General features: G+C 43.6%; 1 protein-coding gene and 1 long non-coding RNA gene across 2 annotated transcripts in view; one reads left to right on the top strand and one right to left on the bottom strand.

Annotated features, from left to right (window-relative positions):
* The window catches only part of lama1 (laminin, alpha 1), a 273,548-nt gene extending 255,494 nt beyond the window's left edge, over positions 1-18,054 (bottom strand). The window contains exon 1 of the mRNA XM_055633912.1: positions 17,658-18,054. Coding sequence (XP_055489887.1) covers positions 17,658-17,730 — 73 coding nt within the window. The 5' untranslated portion in view covers positions 17,731-18,054. The remainder of the gene's footprint in view (positions 1-17,657) is intronic.
* The window catches only part of LOC129696229 (uncharacterized), a 33,470-nt gene continuing 29,470 nt past the window's right edge, over positions 15,676-19,675 (top strand). Inside the window, exon 1 of the long non-coding RNA XR_008723292.1 lies at positions 15,676-17,259. This is a non-coding gene — a long non-coding RNA (uncharacterized LOC129696229). The remainder of the gene's footprint in view (positions 17,260-19,675) is intronic.

Here is a 19,675-nt window from a genome sequence, read left to right on the forward strand (position 1 = left end):
AAGGATTGAAAATAAGTAGGAAGTAACTGCAGCTGCTGGTTTCTACTGAAGATAGACACAAAATGCTGGAGTAACTCAGCAGGCCAGGCAGCATTTCTGGAGAAAAGGAACAGAGGTCACTGCCTCGGGGAGGACGAGATACTGGACCACAAATTCGGCTCCGGTTGGTCCAGAGTTCCAGGGCCCTGACCGCAAGGAGCAAATTCAACCCGCTGAAAGGCCACAGAAGTCAGCTACGGGAATGGATCTGCCGGTTCCGGCTAGCCTGGAGCTCCAAAGCCCAGGCTGTAGGGGGCAAATGGCCTGGATAGAGTGGATATGGAGAGGATGTTTCCAGTAGTGGGAGAGTCTAGGATTAGAGACCATAGTCTCAGAATAAAATAACCTACCTTCAGAAAGGAGATGGGGAGGAATTTCTTTAGCCAGAGGATGTTGACTCTGTGGAAGTCATTGCCATAGAAGGCTGTGGATGTCAAGTCAATGGATATTTTTTATGGTGGAGATTGATAGATTCTTGATTAGTACGGGTGTCAGGGGTTATGCGGACGGAGAAGGCAGGAGAATGGGGCGAGAGGGAAAGATAGATCGGCCATGATTGAATGGTGGAGTAGACTTGATGGGCCGAATAGCCTAACTATGCTCCTATAACATGAACGTATGAACTTGCATTCTTACAGCCTCAATGTTTAAGGAGATTTCTGTGAAGATTTAGTCTGAATGTCATTCAGTCAGAGCTGATCTGATAATGGGGTGAAGTAGATAGTCAGTTCACTTCACCTTGTAGCCAGCACGGCTCGTCACAAGTCATTTACACTGGACAGAATCACTGTACACTGATCAAACTGATTAAAAAAAACACCCTCAAGAAGCCATCATTATCTGAGCAGTAAATCCAGTACTAAAGCCCAGGGTTTTTTTTGAGAGGGAGATAACTGCAAACCTCAAATACCCGACGGAAACAACACCTGAAACCCTCCGGGACACTATTTAAAGAGCATGAGAAAGTAATTACAGAGTCGTTGAGCCAGGTACTGGGTTTCAGCTCTTTAGCTAAACCAAAGAAATGTACAGATTATAATTTCCAACCATAAAATGAGTTACATGCTGCGCAACTAACAGGATGTGCTCCGATTATTCGCAGTATTACGACCAACAAATGTCGCCAACAGATGCCGCGTTCAATAGAGTTCTACATTATGATCGCTGCAAATAGAATTATTTATGTGCAGTTAAAACAAAACTGAAAAGCAGGCTCAAACCTTCATTGATGAAATCGTTCAAATACCAATTAAAAAGGGTAAAGAAGGGTTTCGGCCACGAAACTTTGCCTATTTCCTTTGCTCCATAGATGCTGCTGCAGCCGCTGAGTTTCTCCAGCATTTTTGTGTACCTCCAATTAAAAACAATATCAAAACAGCTGAACCAACATTGTAGAATAGATCAAAAACCTGCTAATGAAGGGTGACTAAAACAATATACCATGCAATAATAGGGCCATAAATCATCAGTTTATTTCCCTGTTCTCAGGTAATTTAAGGATCAGAATATGGTATTTTCCATATTAAACCAATAATGGACAATTCAACAAAACATACCCAGGTCTGTAATTTAGTTTGTTTCAAAGATAGTGTGGAAACAGGTCCTTCGGACCATGAGTCCTTGCCAACCAGCGATCACCCACACACTAGTTCTATCATAGAAACAGAGAAAAATAGGTGCAGGAGTAGGCCATGCGGCCCTTCGAGCCAGCAGCGCCATTCAATATGATCATGGCTGATCATCTAAATTCAGTACCCAGTTCCTGCTTTTTCCCCCCATATCCCTCGATTCCTTTAGCCCCAAGAGCTAAATCTAATTCTCTCTTGAAAAGTTACCTACACAGTACGGACAATTTACAGAAGCCAATTCACCTACAAACTTGCAGGTCTTTGGAGTGTGGGAGGAAACTGGAGCACCAGGAGAAAACCCACATGGTCACAGGTTGAACATACAAATTCTGTTCAGACAGCACCCGTGAACAGGGTCGAACTCTATTGCTGCGCCACCCTAATGCTTCAGTACAAGTCATTGCAGTTAGCAATTGCTACTAATCTCACGGGTTTTTATTGTAACACTGGCCGATGCTCTGTGCCAGGGACAGGGTCCACTCATGGATTTTATCAGGAGTCTTGGCCAAACAGGGTGTTGTGCAGTATGACCTCATACTCAACACTTGTATAAATATAAATACAGCAGCCAGGTTAATGAGACTAGCAGAATCTTGAATTTACCGCATGATTATCCAAACACACGTATGGAAAAAGAAAATGGACGTAACACCCTTTCGCAGTCTAAGAATGGAAGAACGAGTATAGGGCGATTTCACGAAAGGTCACTGGATCATAGATCCTCACCCACGTGACCGCAAAATTTAACTGGGGTACAAACGTCACTTCCAGTACATGTTATTGATGCTAGAAACGCAAACTTTCACACCTGTTAAAAACCGCGAAAACGGCCCGTTTTTGAGCTGTAAATAACTATGCCAATCGGGGTGACCGCGAGGCACAGCTATCTTACTTTAGAGCCCAGAAGATAAAGAAAAACGAAGGATATCGGGATTTTATCACGTTTGCTCGCTGCATTTCATCAAAACATCAATAATGCCTTAATTTTGATGAAATGCAGCGAGCAAACGCGATAATTCCCGATATTTTCGATCTTTATATCTGCACGGCCAACAACGTCCGCTGTTATTTTCCCTTCAGCGCTCCCTTGTCTTTACCTTCGTTTTTCTTTATCTTCTGGACTCTAAAGTAAGATAGCTGTGTCTCACGGTCACCCCGATTGGCACAGTTATTTACAGCTCAAAAACGGGCCGTTTTCGTAGTTTTTAACGGGTGTGAAAGTTCGCGTTTCTAGCATCAATAACATGTACTTGAAGTGACGTTTGTACCCCAGTTAAATTTTGCGGTCAGGTGGGTGAGGATCTATGATCCAGTGACCTTTCGTGAAATCACCCTATACGAGTGCAGTGGGATTTAACAGCTAACATTGCCATAATGACCAACTGCTGGTTAAGTGATGTTGATGAGGAATACATTTTGATCAAGAAAATGTGTAGGAAGGAACTGCAGAAGCTGGTTTAAACCAAAGATAGACACAACAAACTGGAGTAACTCAGTGGGACACTTCAGACTCTGAAGACGTTTCCGGGCCCGAAACGTCACCCATTCCTTCTATCCAGAGAGGCTGCCAATCCCACTGAGTTACTCCAGCTTTTTGTCTCTATCCTGACCAAGATTATGATGGCTGAAGAAGAGTCTTGAACCTAAACATTACCCATCCATGTTCTCCAGAAATGCTGCCTGATCTGCTGAGTTACTCCAGCACTCAGTGTCCGATAATGATGGCTTTGTTTGGTGTGGAGGTGGCAAGGCTGGTGAGTCAGGAAGGATTTAGAAGAAAAAACACAAAGTGCTGGAGTAACTCAGCAGATCAGGCAGCATCTCTGGGGAACACGCGTAGGTGACATTTTGAATCGGACTCAACTTTGAGGTGTCTTTTTTTTATAAGCCATCATCTGCAGTTCCTTGTTTCTAAGGGAAGTAGAAGAATTCTTCTTTAAAATTGTATAGCTGTATGTCTAAGTGGTGTTGATTTAATTAAGAGGATGGGATGGGGGATAGGGAATACAGAGACAACGCTCCCTGGGTAGAACCCACATGACCACTCCTGGCCTTCCTGAACTCACAGACAGAACATGTAACTTGGACATAATGCAGTCTTATGCTCACCAGCAATGGGTCTTCCCTGCTTTGGCCAGATATCTCATCCGTTGTCTTGTTAGCATTGGAAATGGAAGAAAATTACCAATCCCTTGGGATAGGATTATATTAGTAACCATAAATCACGAGAGATTAAAATCAACTCTGTTATCACTGACACTACAGGGCTCCTTTAACACTGAAGTGGTGGACTGGCTGGCCTGGATTAAGTGCTCAAACTCAAGTTTTGAACTCACCAGAATGAATGATTAAACAAGGGGCTGGAGTATGTCAGCGGGTCAGGCAGCACTTTGGAGAACAGGAACCAATGCAACATTTAAGAAACAATTAGACAGGTATATGGATAGGACAGGGTTAGAGGGATATGGGCTTAATGATGGTAGGAGTGTAGATGGGACATGCTGGTCGGCGTGGGCAAGTTGAGTTGAAGGGCATGTTTCAACGCTGTATGACACCAACATAAATGATGCGATTTTGTGTCAGATTGCGACCCGATGCATTACCTATCAATGCGCTCCAGAGATGTTGTCTGACCCGTTAAGTTACTGCAGTACTTTGTCTCCTTTTTTGAAAAGTAGCAGCATCTGCAGTTCCTGGTGTCTCCAGGAATGAATGATCGTTATCAACAAAGCTCATACCTACAGGTGACCCAACTAGTTACAAAGCTTCAATGAGGTACACACGAAATAAAAACATTTCTGGTTTGTGTGCGTGTACTAATGATCTTCACCATCTACCAACACAAAGGGGGCTTTATTTGCAAGATAGAAAATGGTGATCATATTTTGAAGGGTTTATTGTAAAAAATGAAAATTCAATTTATTCATCCAATCTATTAGCTATGTATTTTTTATTTTCAGAGACAAAAAATTGTATCTTCTTTGGACCTTTTCGAATGAGTGTTAAATACTTCAATTTGCCATAGATTGGAAAAAGGAATCACATCAATAGCTCATGAATGCCATTCCTTAATTTATTCATCCTGTGGGATCATAGCCCAGTCCACATTTGATAGAACATCATCTGGTATCTATGTTCAAAATGCATGCAAGGTAATCAGTCAAATCCAAACTCGACTTAACATTCAACAGATCATCGACAAAATCTCTTCTCTGTACACCAGTGCACCTTGCAACTTTCCATATGGTCAGAAGCAACATGGAGAGGAAAGCAGACAATTGACAAAGTCCAAGCTGCAGCTGGTCATCTAGGCCCATTACAGTGGTTGCTACTATCCGCCCCTCTCCTCAACCAGCCACTATTCAGCCTTTGTGCTCAGAGGTGCCTCCCGCAGTCGAGCTTGAGGCTGTGGAAGGTCAGACGCCAGTTCCTCTTATCGGCCACTTTGTTCTTGCATCCGCCGTTGCCGACTCCCTCCACCCTTGTCTCCGGTTCTCTGGACAACAGCAGGCATGGATCACTGCTACCCAGCTCTCCATGTTCTTCAGGGATGCTGCCTGACCCCCTGAAGTACTCCAGCACTTTGTGTCTTTTTTTTTTAATTGAAAACCTTTTCTGACCCAAAAATCTAATGCATGACCATAAATAGGGGCATGTGGCAGACAGTTGCAGATAAAGAGTGTGCGAAGGATGCAGACTCCTGCTTAAATATCACTGCAGTTTCCAGTTTCAAATATAAAAGGATTTTGATTCAAACTATGCATGTATGTGTAACGGATGTTTAATAAACTAACTCATCCTTGAATATTGTGTAGCGTTCTTGATTTTTTTGGGGGACATAATTATAAATCCTACAAGAAATGTGCTTTCAAAAGATGAACGTAAAATGCGAGAGGGGCAAAGTTTAAAGGAGATGCGCATTTTTGTGTTACACAGAGAGTGGGTGCCTGGAACACTTTGCCAGGGGTGGTGGTGGAAGAGGTGGATACCATGGCTTTTAGACAGGCACATGAACATGCAGGGAACGGTGGGATATGGATCACGTGCAGGCCCAGGAAATTATTTTAGCTTGGCATGGACATTGTGGGCCAAAGGGCATGTTCCTGTGCTGTACTGTTCTGTGAGCATTAGATCAACATTTTTTCTTTCTTGGCAACTTTTCAGCACTCAAATTAATAAGAAATACTTCAGTTTAGAGATGGATTTATAACTTTTGATATGACAGTGTCAAGTGTTAAATTTGATAATGTAACAGTTAAAAAGCTCAATATAGTTGTATTGTAAAGAGTCAAGATACAAGAGAGAGTCAAGAGTGTTTTATTGTCAAATGTCCCGAAACGGACCAATAAAATTATTTCTTGCTTCTAATTCCTGATAGCATTCAGTGAATTAACATTCTGTTGCACATTGCAATTTGAAATACATGCAAAGTGAAATACATTCTACATATTGCACATTCATCAGTTTTATGAACAGTTAATGCAAAAATAAAACAATGGCCAACTCTGTATGCATGTTCTGGTGAAGAAATTATTACGGTACAAGTCTGGGAACTATCAAAACTTAAACACGGCAGTCTGCACGAAACAATAGACAAAAGGAGTTTGGAATTTAAATGGAAAATGGCTGAAACCATCAAAACGACTTAATCCAGTATTGTTTGATGAACATGTCACTGAGATAAGGCATTGGTTTACCTCACCTTGAATGCTAGGTATGGTTCTGCTGTCTCTCTAGAAATTAAAGTTAAGTTTTACCCCACAGATGTGAGTATTAAACAGAAGTGTACGAAACAGAGCAGGCAATGAATAAAAGCATTTGAATTTGCATATACTGACCCGGGCTGTGAAAGCGAGGTCATTGAATTGTTTGCTACACTACACCCATGTTTTCAGGACAACTTTGCATCCACAATTTCTTGTTCCAGATGCATTGTTCCCAAAGCAGAACAATTGTCCCCACAAAATACACTGAGATTTCAACTTCAGTAAGCTTATCCATTGGAACCCATTTGGGGAAAGTACAGAGTCTATGGTAAGTGACTTGCTTGTGCACCTACTTATTAACAGATGCACAGAGCGAGCTCTTGATTTTCTCTCATGAGCTCCCATGGTGACCAGGAGCAGCCTTTGGACCCTTTAACCTTTCACATTATCAGAAATGCAATTCTTTTTAAATGGAAGATAGACACAAAAAGCTGGAGTAACTCAGCGAGACAGGCAGCATCTCTGGAGAGAAGGAATGGGTGACGTTTAGGGTTGAGACCCTACTTCAGGCCCTTCTTCTTCCTTTCTAAATGGAAATCCTCGGTCTGCATATCATAATGAATGTAATAGTATTAACGATTTATTTTCAGATTTACCAATCCCCTCTATTCTCTAGCTTTGCTAATTGACAACAGTGGTGGCACAGTGGCGTAGAGGTAGACTTACAGCGCCAGAGACCCGAGTTTGATCCTGAGTATGGGTGCTGTCTGTACGGAGTTTGGACGTTCTCCGTGACCTGTGACAGGGAGAGTTTGGACGTTCTCCCTGTGTTTCCTCCCACATTCCGAAGACGTGCAGGTTGGCACATTGGTATTCAATGGCACAAAAGCAAAATATATACTAACTAGGCCAGCAGCATAATCAAGGACGAGTCACACCCTGGCCACTCCCTCTTCTCCCCTCTCACATTGGGCAAAAGGTATAAAAGTGTGAAAAAGCACACCTCCAGATTTGGGCAGTTTCTTCCCATCTGTTATCTGGCAACTGAGGAGGTTTACAAGAATAATCCCAGGAATGAATAGGTCATGTCAGAGAGGGAGTGGCAGTACTGAGGGTGTGGTACCCTGTTGGAAAGGCAGCCCTGAGGGAACAGCACGGTTTCAGAGGAACAATGTTATCAGGGATAACAACACTGTTATCAGGCAACTGAATCATCCTACCACAGCACAGCAGTGCTGAACTACTATCTACCACTTTGGTGACCCTCAGACTATCATTGATCAGTTATTCCTAAAGGGTTTCAGCCCAAAACATTGCCTATTTCCTTCGCTCCATAGATGCTGCTGCACCCACTGAGTTTCTCCAGCATTTTTGTGTACCTTCATCCCTTATCCCCAACCAGTCAGAAGAAAGATCTCGACCCAAAACATAACCCATTCCTTATCTCCAAAGATGCTGCCTGTCCCGCTGAGTTACACCAGCTTTTTGTGTCTATCCTTGATCAGACTTTGCAGGCTTTACCTTGCACTATATGCTATTCCCTTCTCATGTATCTATAAACTGTGAATGGCTTGATTGTAATCATGTATTTTCTTTCCGCTGACTGGTTAGCATGCAACAAAAGCTTTTCACTGTACCTGGCAATGAACTGAACTGAACAAAGACAAGACACAATGTGCTGGATTAACTCAGCAGGTCAGACAGCATATCTGGAGAACATGGATAGGTGATGTTTTGGATCGGGACCTGAAACATTAACTTTCCATGTTCTCCAGAGATGCTGCCTGAACCACTAAGTACTCCAGCACTTAGTGTATTTTTTTGTAAACCAGCATCTGCAGTTATTTGTCACTCCATTATAATAAAGCACTTCTATGTAATGGGAAAGGGTGAAATTTGGGAAATCAGGCCATTATTCCTGCAATGTTTTGCGATCCAAGACATTATTTTTTTTTCTTCATTGTTTCGTTCACAGAACCTCTCATTGTCTACTGGAGATAAAGGACTGGAGAATTATATTTCACCACTTAGAATCAACCATATAAGGGGAACTAATAATACATTTAATACACCGTTTTATCTTCTTCTTAATTTACTATGCAGATCTTTTCCAATGGATATTCAAGGATAAATCCGTTCATTGTAAAGTCTGAATAGATTACTCAAAGACTTGCAGAAAATTATCCTTGCAGATGTTCAATAGCAAAAGCATTCATTCTTAAAGCAGGAAATTGCATTTGGAACTGAAAAGTGTTAAGATTTCAAAACTGCAACCCCATCTTCCCGCCAGATTTTTCACATTTAAAAGTATTTTAAGGTGGCACGGTGGTGCAGCGGTAGAGTTGCTGCCTTACAGCACTTGCAGTGCCAGAGACCCGGGTTGGATCCCGACTACAGATATTGTCTGTATGGAGTTTGTACATTCTCGCTGTGACCGCGTGTGTTTTCTCCAAGATCTCCGGTTTCCTCCCTCACACCAAAGACGTACAGTTTTGTAGGTTAATTGGCTTGGTGTAAGTTGTCCCTAGTGTGTGTAGGATAGTGTTAATGTGCAGGGATCGTGGGTTGATGCGGACTCGGTGGGCTGAAGGGCTTGATTCCGCGCTGTATCTCTAAACTGAAATATTTAATGTGATCGTCTTGGAGTAGAAGCAAGAAGTTCTTACACTGCGAGGTACGTGAGAATACAGAACACCAAATTAATCAGTGTTGCTGTGCAAGGACAGTGTTGCTGTGCAGGGACAGTGTTGCTGTGCAGGGACAGTGTTGCCGTGCAGGGACAGTGTTGCCGTGCAGGGACAGTGTTGCCGTGCAGGGAGTGTTGCCGTGCAGGGACAGTGTTGCCGTGCAGGGACAGTGTTGCCGTGCAGGGACAGTGTTGCCGTGCAGGGACAGTGTTGCCGTGCAGGGACAGTGTTGCCGTGCAGGGACAGTGTTGTTGCCGTGCAGGGACAGTGTTGCCGTGCAGGGACAGTGTTGCCGTGCAGGGACAGTGTTGCTGGGCAAGGAGTGTTGCCGTGCAGGGACAGTGTTGCCGTGCAGGGGACAGTGTTGCCGTGCAGGGACAGTGTTGCTGTGCAAGGACGCTCCCTCGATGAAACACCTCTGAACAAATTTGAGTGAACGGGAATATGTAGGAAGGAACTGCAGATGCTGGTTTAAACTGAAGGTAGACACAAAATGCTGGAGTAGCGCAGCGAGACAGGCAGCATCTCTAGAGAGAAGGAATCTTTACTCAGAGAGTGGTAGCTGTGTGGAATGAGCTTCCAGTGGAAGTGGTGGAGGCAGGTTCGATTTTATCATTTAAAAATAAATTGGATAGTTATATGGACGGGAAAGGAATGGAGGGTTGTTGTCTGAATGCAGGTGTATGGGACTAGGGGAGAATACGTGTTCGGCACGGACTAGAAAGGTTGAGATGGCCTGTTTCCGTGCTGAAATTGTTATATGGTTATATGGTTATTATGTTTGGTGTGCGACGGCTGATGGGGTGAAAGGTAAGGACTAGGGGAACTCTGCTGTTGCGACTAGGGGGAGGGGGAGCAACGGCGAAGCTGCGTGGTACCGAGGAGACATGTGTGAGGGCCTCATCTATGATGATCGAGGAGGCATCATATGAGTGATAGGAATGTGGGTTGTCATGGAGATCAGCAAAAAGAGGCAGAATTTCCAGACACTTCATAAATTGAGATTTCTGAGTATTTGAGGACTCCCTCATTAAACAGACCATTGGTGAAAGGGTTGTGAAAGTATAGGAAAAAGAAACATAAAGCAGTTTACAGGTTCACAAGTTATAGGGGTAGAATTAGGTCATTCGGCCCTTCGAGTCTGCTCCGCCATTTAATCATGGCTGATCTCAGCCTCCTAATCCCATTTCCTGCCCTCATAACTCTTCACACCTGTTCTAATCAAGAATTTGTCCATCTCTGCCTTTAAAATATCCACTAACGGCCTCCACAGCCCTCTGTGGCAATGTTCCACAGATTAACATCCCTCTGACTAAAGTGGTTCCTCCTCACCTCCTTTCTAAAAGAGCACAGTTAAATTATGAGGCTATGACTGGTCCCAGACTCTCCCACCAGTGGAAACATGCTTTCCACATCCACTCTATCTATCCCCAGTGCTGTCAAGCACTCATCATATGCTAACCCACTCATTCCTGCAATCAATCTTGTAAACCGCCTCTGGACCCTCTCCAGAGTCAGCACATCCTTCCTCAGATATGGGGCCCAAATTCACTAGCAGAAGGTTGAAGACAGATGCTTTAAGAGAATAGGAGCATACCCAGCACAGAGACTGAAGGAAGTTGAGGAGGTCCCTTGAATATAGAAGACTCCCAGTATTTAGGTAAAGTATAAATGAGGAAGTCTGAAATATCAGTCAATGTGTGCCAGAATTTGCAATGTACAGTAAGAGTAAACAAGGATCCCGTCTCACAAAACAGGCACAAACTTAAGTGGATAATAGAATTAGTGTAAAAGTATTCTAGCTCAATCATGTTTTTAATTTGGTAAAATAGAAACCACTTTTCAGTCAATTGGATAAATCTTTAGGTGACCTTTCCACATATCTTACCCTGTAAAATGTAAACTATTGCTAAAAGTTTTTTATCTTGCGTAGATTAAATGCAGTGGAGCACATCAATATCCAGAGTCTATCCAATTATATCCTCTTCTATATTCTTGTACTTATTTACAGACTGCTTCAAAAAGCTCTTCTACTCCAAGCAAGTACGAAAAAGGGCCCGACTGCTGTTACTCCAGCACTTTGTGTCTTTTTTTTGTAAAGCAGCATCTGCAGTTCCTTGTTTCTACGAAGCTCATTTCTCAATCAATGAAGCCCACTTGATCTACCCTCAACCTCAACTATATTCTTGCTCTCCTTATCCAATTATAACAGCCAATGCCGATGACACAAAAACTGCCACGGGAGTACAAAGAACTGCTGAAGACAATGTAGAAATCTTCATAGAGTTATTGTATTTGTTGTCACCTTCTTACATGTTTTTCACTCAATAAAGATTGGAAATAAAGGTCAGCAACATTTTTTTAATGTATGGCATTGCGACATGGTTCAGCTTAAGGCATCTGACATGAGGCCAGATGTCTCAGGAATGTAAAAAAGATTTGTTGCTGGAAGTATTGAAGTACTTAGAGAGAGACTGCAGAAACAAACCTAATTCCCCAGAACTCTGACTCATGCCCAATACCACTGAGACATTGTTCCAGTTTATCAAAGGGAAAAGGTTGCACCAGGGAATAAAGACATGGTTTGATGATGATATTCTCTGTGGATTCACAGTACATTCTTGTACAGTGCCTTTTATGCTTTATAGCCTATTATATACTTTGGATGTGAGGTCGCCATTGTAATGCATCAACAAGATCCCTTGCAGACATACAAATTGGTGGATTTGTCAGCAGTGAGGGAGGTTGTCAAAGGATACAGATCAGTTGGGAATACAGGCGAGAAATGATAGATGGAGTTTAATTTGAACATGTTTGAAGTGTGAAAATAGACACAAAATGCTGGAATAACTCACGGGGCAGGCAGCATCTCTGGAGAGAAGGAATGGGTGACATTTCAGGTCAACACCCTTCTTCAGACTGAATCTGAGTGAAGTAGGGTCTCGTCCCAAAACGTTATCCATTCCTTCGCTCCAGAGATGCTGCCTGTCCCGCCCACTGAGTTACCCCAGCATTTGTGTCTATCTTCGGTTTAAACCAGCATCTGCAGTTCCTTCCGATACAAATTTGAGGTGTTGCAGTTTAGACAATAGACAAGGAGTAGGCCATTTGGCCCTTCGAGCCAGCACCGCCATTAACTGTGATCATGGCTGATCATCCACAATCAGTACCCCGTTCCTGCCTTCTCCCCATATCCCATGACTCTGCTACCTTTCTATCTAACTCTCTCTTGAAAGCATCCAGAGAATCAGCCTCCAATGCTTTCGGAGGCAGAGAATTCCACAGATTCACAACTCTCTGGTTGAAAAAGATTTTCCTCATCTCCGTTCTAAATGGCCTACCCATATAACCAGATAACCACATAACAATTACAGCACGGAAACAGGCCATCCCGGCCCTTCTAGTCCGTGCCAAATACGTATTCTCCCCTAGTCCCATCTACCTGCACTCAGACCATAATCCTCCATTCCTTTCCCGTCCATATACCTACCCAATTTATTTTTAAATGATAAAATCGAACCTGCCTCCACCACTTCCACTGGAAGCTCATTCCACACAGCTACCACTCTCTGAGTAAAGAAGTTCCCCCTCATGTTACCCCTAAACTTCTGTCCCTTAATTCTCAAATCATGTCCTCTTGTTTGAATCTTCCCTACTCTCAATGGGAAAAGCTTATCCACGTCAACTCTGTCTATCCCTCTCATCATTTTAAAGACCTCTATCAAGTCCCCCCTTAACCTTCTGTGCTCCAAAGAATAAAGACCTAACTTGTTCAACCTTTCTCTGTAACTTAGTTGCTGAAACCCAGGCAACATTCTAGTAAATCTCCTCTGTACTCTCTCTATTTTGTTGACATCCTTCCTATAATTAGGCGACCAAAATGGTACACCATACTCCAGAATTGGCCTCACCAATGCCTTGTACAAATTTAACATTACACCCCTTATTGTTAAACTGTGGCCCCTGGTTCTGGACTCCCCCAACATCTGGAACATGTTTCCTGCCTCTAGTGTGTCCAATCCCTCAATAATTTTATATGTTTTAATAAGATACTCTCTCAACCTTCTAAATTCCAGTGTATACAAGTCCAGTCGCTCCATTCTTTCAACTTTTAACAGTCCCGCCATCCCGGGAATTAATCTCGTGAACCTACGTTGCACTCCCTCAGTAACAAGAATGTCCTTCCTCAAATTTGGAGACTAAAACTGCACACAATACTCCAGGTGTGGTCTCACCAGGGCGTTGTACAACTGCAGAAGGACCTCTTTGCTCCTATGCTCAACTCCTCGTGTTATGAAGGCCAACATCCCATTAGCTTTCTTCATTGTCTGCTTGTACCTGCATGCTTACTTTCAGTGACTGATGGGCACCCAGATGTCCTTGTACTTCCCCTTTTCCTAACTTGATGCCATTCAGATTTGCCTTCCTGTTCTTGCCACCAAAGTGGATAACCTCACATTTATCCACATTAAACTACATCTGACACGCATCTGCCCACTCACCCAACATGTCCAAGTCACCCTGCATCCTCATAGCATCCTCCTCACAGTTCACACACTGCCACCCAGCGTTGTGTCACCTGCAAATTTGCTAATGTTACTTTTAATCCTTTCATCTAAATCATTGATGTATATTAATTATTATTGACCTACAGACATTCATGTATATGGAACCAATGCAAGAGAAAAGGAGCATTAACATGGTGGAATCTTGGATTACAAGTCCATTGCTCCTGAAAATGACAATGGCCCGCGCGGTGGGTGCCAGAGGTCGGGCGGGCATGATGGAGAACAAAGAGGGACTCAGCCAGAGTGGGCTGGGGGGGGGGGTAAAGTTGGAGAGGGTGCAGAAAAGGATCAACTGGATTCGAGAGCATTAGCTACGAGGAGAGGTTGCACAAACTTGGATTGTTTTCTCTAGAGCATCTGGAGGCTGAAAGGTGACCCAATGGAAGCAGATGAAATTAGGAGAGACATATCGAGGGTAGATTGTCAGTCTTTTTTCAGGGTGCAACTGTTAAATACCAGAGGGCATAGCTTTAAAGCCCTGTCCCATGGAACGAGTTCATTCCAAGAGCTCTCCCGAGTTTGCCCTGATTCGAACTTGGAGATTTACAGTAATGGCCACTCGTCGGTACTCGGGGCTCTTGTGGACATTTTTCAACATGTTGAAAAATCTTCACGAGTCTTCCCGAGCTTACCTGCCATTAGCGAGTTTTCCTGAGTACCTGTCGCTAGCGCTAAGAGACGTCCCCAAGCTCCGACGTACCCGCTACTTTCATTCTCCATGCTTACCACGAGTTTGATTTTTTTTAAACTCGGGAGAGCTCTTGGAATGAACTCGTACCGTGGGACAGGGCTTTTAAAGTGCAAGGGGGAATGTTTATCTCAAGTTCTGTTTTACACAGTGAGTGGAACATGTAACCAGGGTGTTAGTGGAAGCAGACATGATAGCAACATTTCAGAGGCAGGTGGGATTATCTTAACCTGGCATCATGGTCGGCACAGACATTGTGGTGCTCTGGTGTGGAACTGTTAATGAAGAAGTTCAACACAAAAAGCTGGAGTAACTCAGTGGGTCAGGCAGCACCTCTGGAGAAAAGGAATAGGTGACGTTTCGGGTCGAGAGCATTATTAGGTATAAACCAGCATCTCTCTCTACCTGCTTTGTCAATAGTTGCTAGATTTTCAGTGATTGACTTTTTAGATTTGAATGAGTGATACTTTATTATTCACTATTCAGATTATCAGATTTTCGCTTTCGGTAATTATATTTTGGCAAAATTCCATATTTTCTGATGTTAAAAAGTAATGCGAGGCAAACTTTTGGTCTGCATAATTATATTACTAAACTGGTAATGACAACAAAAGCCTGCATTTTCAAAGTTGTCCATTGCTGCACTTATTTTTCCTGACCTGACCCTAACTTAACTTTAGATAGATACAAAAAGCTGCAGTAATTCAGCGGGACAGACAGCATCTCTGGAGAGAAAGAATGGGTGACGTTTCGGGTCGAGACCGTTCTTCAGACTGGTTGTGGGTAAGGGAAACAAGTTTTCCCTACTTGTCCCAAGTTAACCAAACACTGCAGACCAGTAGATACCGTGATCTATCCACGATCAACCCCATTTGATTACAAGTCTGTGGACAATGAAATACCACATTCTTAAAGTTTAATTTAGTTTAGTTTTGTCACGTGTACCGAGGTACAATGAAAAGCTTTTGTTTCGTGTTAACCCGTCAGTGTAAAGACAATACATGATTGCCCACGAACACGGTGGACAGATACAGGATGCAGGGAATAACGTATAGTGGAAGATAAAGTCCAGTAAAGTATATGAAGTCAAAAAATATTAATTGACATTGCAACATTTGTTTATACCCAAGCATAAAATAATTAGACCGAAGAAGGGTCCCGATCCGAGACGGCACCTATCGATTTTCTCCAGAGATGCTGCCTAACCCGCCGATTTAATTAAGCATTTTGTGTCTATCGTTGGTTTAAAACAGCATCTGCTACACCCCTTCCTACACATCTGCAGTTCTTTTTTTTACATTATAAAATAACCAGATTTTTTTAAACTTATCAGTTAAAACAGAAAATGCAACACTTTTATCAAATAATCTCTCGATCTTCTTAGCTTAATCAAAGTTCGGCAACAATAACTAGACATGGGTCGGGCTTCAATAGGAGGGGGGGGGGGGGGGTCACGGCTTCGATGCACCTTTGAAACGTTCGGATACAATGAAGAAGCAAGCAAGCAGCAACACGACGCCGGTAAAAGTTAATGCCATTGTCAAATACGGATTGGAGAGAGGGGAAAGTTGCTGCAAAGCGAAGTGACACAAAGTGGCCATGTCGCAGAGTTAGCAACTTGCAGCCGGCTTTAAAAACTCGGCGCGGTGCAAAGACAACGAAGTGAACGACTTCTAATGGTGGTGACAGGGTGGGCATTGTTCTTCGGGGCTGGCGGGCGGCGGAGATAGCGGGACCCCCGCCGCTTTGATGGATTAACATCGAATTTCACATGCACGCACGAAATCCGAGTTTCTTCCTGGACAGCGAGAATTCAAAGAAACAATCAAGGGATTGAATTGCTGCGGGAGGAACCGGGAAGACAGCGAGTGGGCAACAGGGACACCAGGGTGTTCTCAATCAGAGCGCTGCACGATGTCGGGCACAAGCAGCACACACCATCTCTGTTTGCAGAGGATAGATAGGACATGGTGTGTTCTACCATTCACCATTCATTTTCCGCTTGGAAGATTACATTCTTCCCCCGCTATGCATTAGAAACGTTTAATTATAGGATTTGCAGCTCAACGCTGTTAACTCTCTAAATTTTCGGGTTATTTAAGTGAGCGCATTGGAAACGTAACAACCATTTTGCCTGAGATCCCCCGGGAAATAACTTATAGCCCCGTCACTTTCAGAAGCGTGATCAGTGCAAAAAAGGGCATCAAAAGTTACGGGAAGAAGTCGGGAGAATGGGGTTGAGAGGTGGAAATAGATCATCCATGATTGAATGGTAGTGTGGACTCGATGGGCCGAATGGCCTAATTCTGCTGCTATGTCTAATAATGCAACGTTAATGGTTATATAGGATTGGCAGATTCTTGAATAGTGCGGGTGTCAGGGGATATGGGAGAAGGCAGGATAATGGGGTTAGGATCAGTCATGATTGAAGGGCGGAATGGCCTAATTATGCAGCTTGAACTTATGTCCAAAAGTTAACTCTACTTCTCTCTCCATGCATGCTGCTCGGCTTGCTGGGTATTTTCAACTTTTACTGTTTTATTAATATTAATATTATGTAAAGCTATACATTGTTGTTATAGTTGGTATGTTTGATGTGTAATATATAATACACACTCACGCACTGTGTTAACGTTGAACGGGAGATCGCCCATTAACAAGGGACCAGATTCTTATGCTAACAGCTCCCATTCTACGCGGCACTGGCCATAAATCTGGCAACGTCAAATTAAAATTATTAAGGCAAGTACAGATCTGCAAACACGCGAGTTCTGCCGCATCTCTGCGTCTCCCTCGGGTGACAAAGTTGAATTCCTCGCAAGCGACCAACTTTTCCTCAAACTCTCACCAAACTTTCAACTTTCCCCGTAGGACTGGCCCGGGTCGCAAGCACTGGGACTGCTGAAATTATGAGGCAAAGCTCCCACCCGCCAACACTGAAGGGTAAAGCTAACTCGTTTAATTGATTTGACTCCACTGCTGTATTGTCAGCGTTTGCTGCTATTGTGAGCTATTCCAACACTTTGTCTTTTTTATTTTGTTAACTTTTGTTAATCTGTATTGTAATTCCCCGTGCGTCCAAGTGTAGCCGTTTTGTTAGTTTTCCAGCACTTCGCAGAGTTTTCTCACAGGCGTTTAAAGACTGGTGCACGTGTTAAATATTCAGCATCCTTTGCCGTGACTTTCCCCCCACACCTCCAGCATAATCCTCACCGCATCTCTCACCCCTCACACACACACACATATATATACACACATATATACACACACACGTATATACACACACACACACATTTAGTAGCTATTTGGTCGGAGTCTGTCCTCTTCCATCTCTCACTTACCTCTCTGCTGGGACTCTATCCCGGGACACAAGAGCAGGAGCAGCACCTTCCACACCAGCAGGCTCGCTGCCATCCTCGCTGTGATACGCGCTGACTTCTCTGCTCCCGAAGGTTCAACAAACTTTCTTTTCTCTCTCTCTCTCTCTCTCCAGCCCTCCCGTCACAAATGTTGTCTCTGGGCGTGGCCACTGGAGCTCAAAGGATTCTCATCAACGCACCCAGGATTTTACGCTCCTGCTTTCCATATGCTCTTTTCCACTTGCTATTGCAGGCGGTGCATCCACTTACGTTCATGCACAATCCAAGCGTTTGACCACTGTGCACTGAGAGCTGGCCTTACGCCGACTATTACTGCCCATCTACCGACCCCCGTGCTTTCTGGCTGCGTGGTTTCTTCTGATGAGGGAGGGAGGGGGGTGGGGGGTGTAGAAGTTATTCAATGCACGGGTGCAAAAGGGGCTTTAGAAGTTCAGACAATGGTGTGGGCTTATCGCCCATCCACCCCTTTCCGCTGTCGCCAACAAAGGGTGTGATTGAGGCTTGGTGACACTTAAATTGCACTAAAACGCACTGGAGATTAAGGAGAGGATTCGACTGGAGCAGCCCCGCTGCAGTGGAGGTTATTAATATACCTGACAGTGGGGTTTGGGAGGAGGACCACGGTCTAGGGTTCTTCCGCTGCAGGACACTGAGGGACAGAGTCTGTTGGGGACACCCCTCAAACAAGGGAAGGGATACCATACCAGGGGGCCACATGAGTAGCAATGGTATTGTCTTTAAAGCTAGGTGTGAACACCACTGAGTAGATATTTTTGAATGTAGACACTGAGAGTGGAGTTTTTGAAGAGTTTTTGTTTTGCATAAAGTGACAAAACCTGGAGTAACTCAGCGGGTAAGGCTGCATCTGGCCTGCTGAGTTACTCCAGCACTTTGTGCCTTTTTGTAAACCAGCATCTGCAGTTCCTTGCTTTGTTTTGATAATATAATAAAGACACAAAATGATGCAGTAACTCAGTGGGTCAGGCAGCATATATACGGAGAACATGGATAGGTGACGTTTCGGGTCGAGACCCTTCTTCAGACTGATTGTAAGAGGGGTGGAGGACAGAAAGACTATCAGTCTGAAGAAGGGCCCGGAACATCACCTATACATGTTCTCCAGGGATGCTGCCTGGCCTGCTGAGTTAATCCAGCGCTATGTTCTTTTTTGTATACCAGCATCTGCAGTTCCTTTTATCCACATCTTTGATTTGTATGCATTTTAAATTCTGAATAAAGTTCATTTTTAAAATGTAAAAAATGTACCATCTCCGAATGATCTGTTGCAACCTCCTTTCTTTAAAATAATCTTAACTAGTTCAGATTCATGAGTTCTGATGAGTTGAAAGTGTTAAACTGGTGTGAAGCAACCCTGGCAAACCCCTATTTAAAAAAATCCATCCATTCTTTAAATGGGCATTGATTGGATTAGAATGGGGCTGGGATTTTTTTTTCAAATTTCTGTGACATTTTATTCTGGAAATGATTTAAATGCCAGTTTCTGCCACACTGCGTTAAGTTGAGGTGGTTAGCTGCAAACATTGTGGGAAAGATCAGACCCTAATCATAGACTCACAAGGAACTGTAGATGCTGGAATCTTGAGCGACAGACAAAATGCTGGAGTAACTCAGCGAGTCAGGCAGCATCTGTGGAGAGAATGGACAGACTACATTTCAGGTCAGGATTTCTCTTATCTGTTTTGTAAGGTATCTGCAATGGCTCCGTGTAACTTTCTCACCCGTGATCAGAAATCCAAGCGTGGATTCAAGCACAATTCCACAATTGGCAACGGGCAACGGGCACACAAATATGAAATTAAAACATTCAGGGGGTCAGGCAGCACCCATGAAAAAAGATAGAGTTTTAGTTTGAAGACTAGTGTTCCTTATAACCCTACACTTCAACATCGGGAGCCTTGACACAGCAATTTGATTTTAAGCCACGCCGGGCGAAGAAAGGCCCTGTGAACGGGCCGATT

This window comes from Leucoraja erinacea, chromosome 4 (assembly GCF_028641065.1).
Source record: "Leucoraja erinacea ecotype New England chromosome 4, Leri_hhj_1, whole genome shotgun sequence".
Lineage (NCBI taxonomy): Eukaryota > Metazoa > Chordata > Chondrichthyes > Rajiformes > Rajidae > Leucoraja > Leucoraja erinaceus.